Below are 3194 nucleotides of genomic sequence, written 5' to 3' on the forward strand. Positions count from 1 at the left end.
AGCTGCTGGCTACAACTGTAACCTGTGAGACTAAGCTACTTTTGACAATCGTAGTGTTATGCAGTTCCATGTTGATGGTGCTTTCGGTTTTTGGGTTATTTTTTTCTGCCCATCATGATATGTATCCCAGCAGACACCAAACTAATGTTTTGCTTGTCGCTTATAGCAGAAATTTTAAGAATATGATTCTTTAACTCATTAAATAGTTTTGCAAAAATGTTTTTAGGCCCAGGCCTATACAGTGTCCTCTTTTTAGGACGCTCTGACCCTTTTTCACAAATTTGCATCATCGCAGTCAGACTAATACATTTTTACATTAAGTTATAGGGCTATAGAGCTGGGATTTGATCAATTAAATGTGGTTATTTTGTCTCAAATTTATTCGCAGAAGTGAAAAGAGACTACATGTGACACCTGTTTTTCTTTATCTTCTTCATAGCATCTTCATATGCTGGTGGTATTCAGTGCCTGGTTCATGTCACTTTTGAAGGAACACCCACGCCATCAAGTGTTGTGATAAATACGTTTATTATGATAAGGTCAAAAGGGAAAATATGAAGCATTAATCAATGGTAAAAATAGCCTTGCTTTAAGTTAACATCATGCAACGATCGAATTAGCAACTTTTCTAGGTACTACTAAGTCACTACTTTCGGTATCATCTTCATATGTGAAGGACATAAACACACCTATCCTTCCCATTAGTTGTCAGGACTATGCACTATGTAGTTCTGTAGTCTGGAACACCCAGTGGAAATGTAAGAAAAACCTTCAGAGCAGGATATCGCCAAAAGATGCCAGTTAGCATGTTAATATTATTTATGTTATGTTATTTAGCTTTTATCTGTGCCAACTGAGCTGCTGGCAGTGTTTGCAAGGTTTCTTGCATGCTATTTAAGTAGTAAGCTCGCTAGGTTGAGACCAAATGCCATAAGGCACATGAGCAGCGATTGTTCCTAGTTCTCGGGCCCCCTCGATGTGGGACATTTGATCATCAAAGAAGATATGAGGCCTAATCGTTTGCAGCAGGGGTCCCTTGGGAGACCCTGACAAGAACATTGCTTCATCCACATCCAGGCCCCAGCTTTTGAAGGTCTTCAGGGCTCGAACCCCTCCTCCGGTTGCACCCCGAGAGGTCACTAGGTATGTGCGGATGGGACAGCTCAAACGCTTGGTGTAGAATTTTTGCTGAAGTTTCCACACTGCCTCCAGAAATCCTTTCAGAGGCCCCTATGAATACCGGAATATTTTTTTTAATACACAGAAACTTTGTAAATTCTAAATCACCAAGTTTGTGTTAGTCTTTCAATAGTTCCACCTGTGGAAGGGGCTTGTTCTCCAATTTCTTCTCGTTGTCAATGAATGCGTCCAGTCCTTGTCTCTTTGTTATGATCTCTGATTCGTCTGAGAACAGAACGGCATCACCATCAAAGGCTATACGTAGCTGTTTGTCACTCAGCTTGTTCATGTTGTCACAGGCAAGCATAGTAGCAGCAGCAATACCTAGAATAACAGAGACGTCAACATGCCTTTGAAATACACTAGCTTCAAATGCCTTACGAATCAAAAAGAACCTTCATAGCGTGGCTTAATTGTATAGGGCTTGTTTCTGATACTGATACTATTGCAGACAACTCAGAGTTTACAGAAGTCCAGAGAATCAATTACATTGCAGTGTAGATCATCAGACTGTGTTTACTCACGCTCCTCTATGGCCTCTTTAACCTTCTCTGAGTCCTCGGAGAGGTAGAGGTCAGTCATGTAGGCTTTCAGGTAGCCCACAGTGCTTCCTGAGCCACTCTGGCAAAACCATTCAATTGTTAGGCCTGTACAGCACAAAATGAGGTTGTATCAGAATCAGATTGGGTTGTATGTTGTGTGTGTGTTTCTCTGTCTCCATATTCCAGTGAGTCAGATCTTCCAAACGTGCACAGGCAGAGAGCTGACACCCATATCAAACAACAGGTCATGACAATGAGGTTATACTCCCTCTGTTGCTAAGAGCTTGGTCTTACCATATTGATTTATGCTGTTGATGAGGCGTCCTTCATCCTTGGGGTGGTTGTTCGTCATTAGGACAATTTCAAAGAGTTCCTTGCAGTCCGGATAGAGTTCTCGTAAATGCGAGTTTACAGTCATGATAGCCTATTCCAAAGAGACACCAGCGCTAGTTCAAACACTTATTGATACTTTGCTTAAAGTGTAACTATACCCCCAGCTCTGAGCCGAACTTCACCCACTAAATAATTTTGAAAAATGCTGAAGAGTTGGCAAGGGGCTGAGGGGGCAGGGAATGAGACTTTACTAAACTGAGAGTCTATTTATATTATGACGTATACAGTATACAGCACAAATCCAACAGTGGCTCATACAGCCAACTGATCACAGGTCAGTGATAGAAAATGGTGATACTAACAGTGTTGGCCATAGTGAAAAAAAATATTAGTGACACATTTACAGACATTATGTGAGGAATGAGATCAACATAGTGCATCATTCACAAGATAATATTTTACCTTTACAAAAGGAAACGCCACCCCAGGTAAAAGAGGTTGGTCTTCGTGATCCTGCCCTTCCTCTTCATATACTTGTCTCTCTTTTTTCATATTGAATAATGTTTGCGAAGACACAGCAATCCTGATCGCACCATTCGGTTTTGGCTGTCCAACATAAAATGTTACTGCCTATCACTAATTAAGTAGCATAAATCAATTATTGTCGATCGATAATGATTAGTCACATATTCACCAACTTGACATCAAAATAGTTGCATAGGCCTACTTACAGCAATTGGTGTCTCAAAGTTGTCAAAATGTAGTTCTGCTGTACTTTCCTCCGTGATTTCACTGCTTGCCATGATGTCTCTTGTGTTCTTGCTCATACATCGGCTACAAACTAGGAAACAATGAAGAAGTTGTGACAACATGGGAGTCAAGGTATTTAACTATATGTCGACCACAACGCTGTGATGAGAGCAGACTACGTCACATAAGGAGAAACGTTGATGGGAGACTTGTCCAGTCTCTATTCATGTATTTAGGACCTTCCAGATAATTTGTGTATTTTGTGATTTTGGTTGGTTTCAAACATTTTTTTAATTGTATTTGCTATTATTACTGTATTCCTTGAAATGTTACTGGGCAGAATATAAAATGGCTTGCAAAAGTATTCAAACCCCCTGAATGATAATACAT

The 3194-nt window shown here is 40.3% G+C and overlaps 1 protein-coding gene across 1 annotated transcript; it reads right to left on the minus strand.

Moving 5' to 3' along the window:
* Positions 1-509: 509 nt before the first annotated feature.
* LOC105895584 (cytosolic 5'-nucleotidase 1A) lies at positions 510-2857 on the minus strand. The gene is made up of 6 exons (XM_031580039.2): positions 2786-2857; positions 2517-2660; positions 2016-2145; positions 1704-1826; positions 1319-1503; positions 510-1230 (listed from the first exon to the last, which is right to left on the minus strand). The coding sequence occupies exons 1-6, from the start codon at positions 2855-2857 to the stop codon at positions 895-897; spliced, it is 990 nt and encodes a 329-aa protein (XP_031435899.2). The 3' UTR covers positions 510-894.
* Between the last annotated feature and the right edge of the window lie 337 nt (positions 2858-3194).

This window comes from Clupea harengus, chromosome 14 (assembly GCF_900700415.2).
Source record: "Clupea harengus chromosome 14, Ch_v2.0.2, whole genome shotgun sequence".
NCBI classification, from domain to species: domain Eukaryota; kingdom Metazoa; phylum Chordata; class Actinopteri; order Clupeiformes; family Clupeidae; genus Clupea; species Clupea harengus.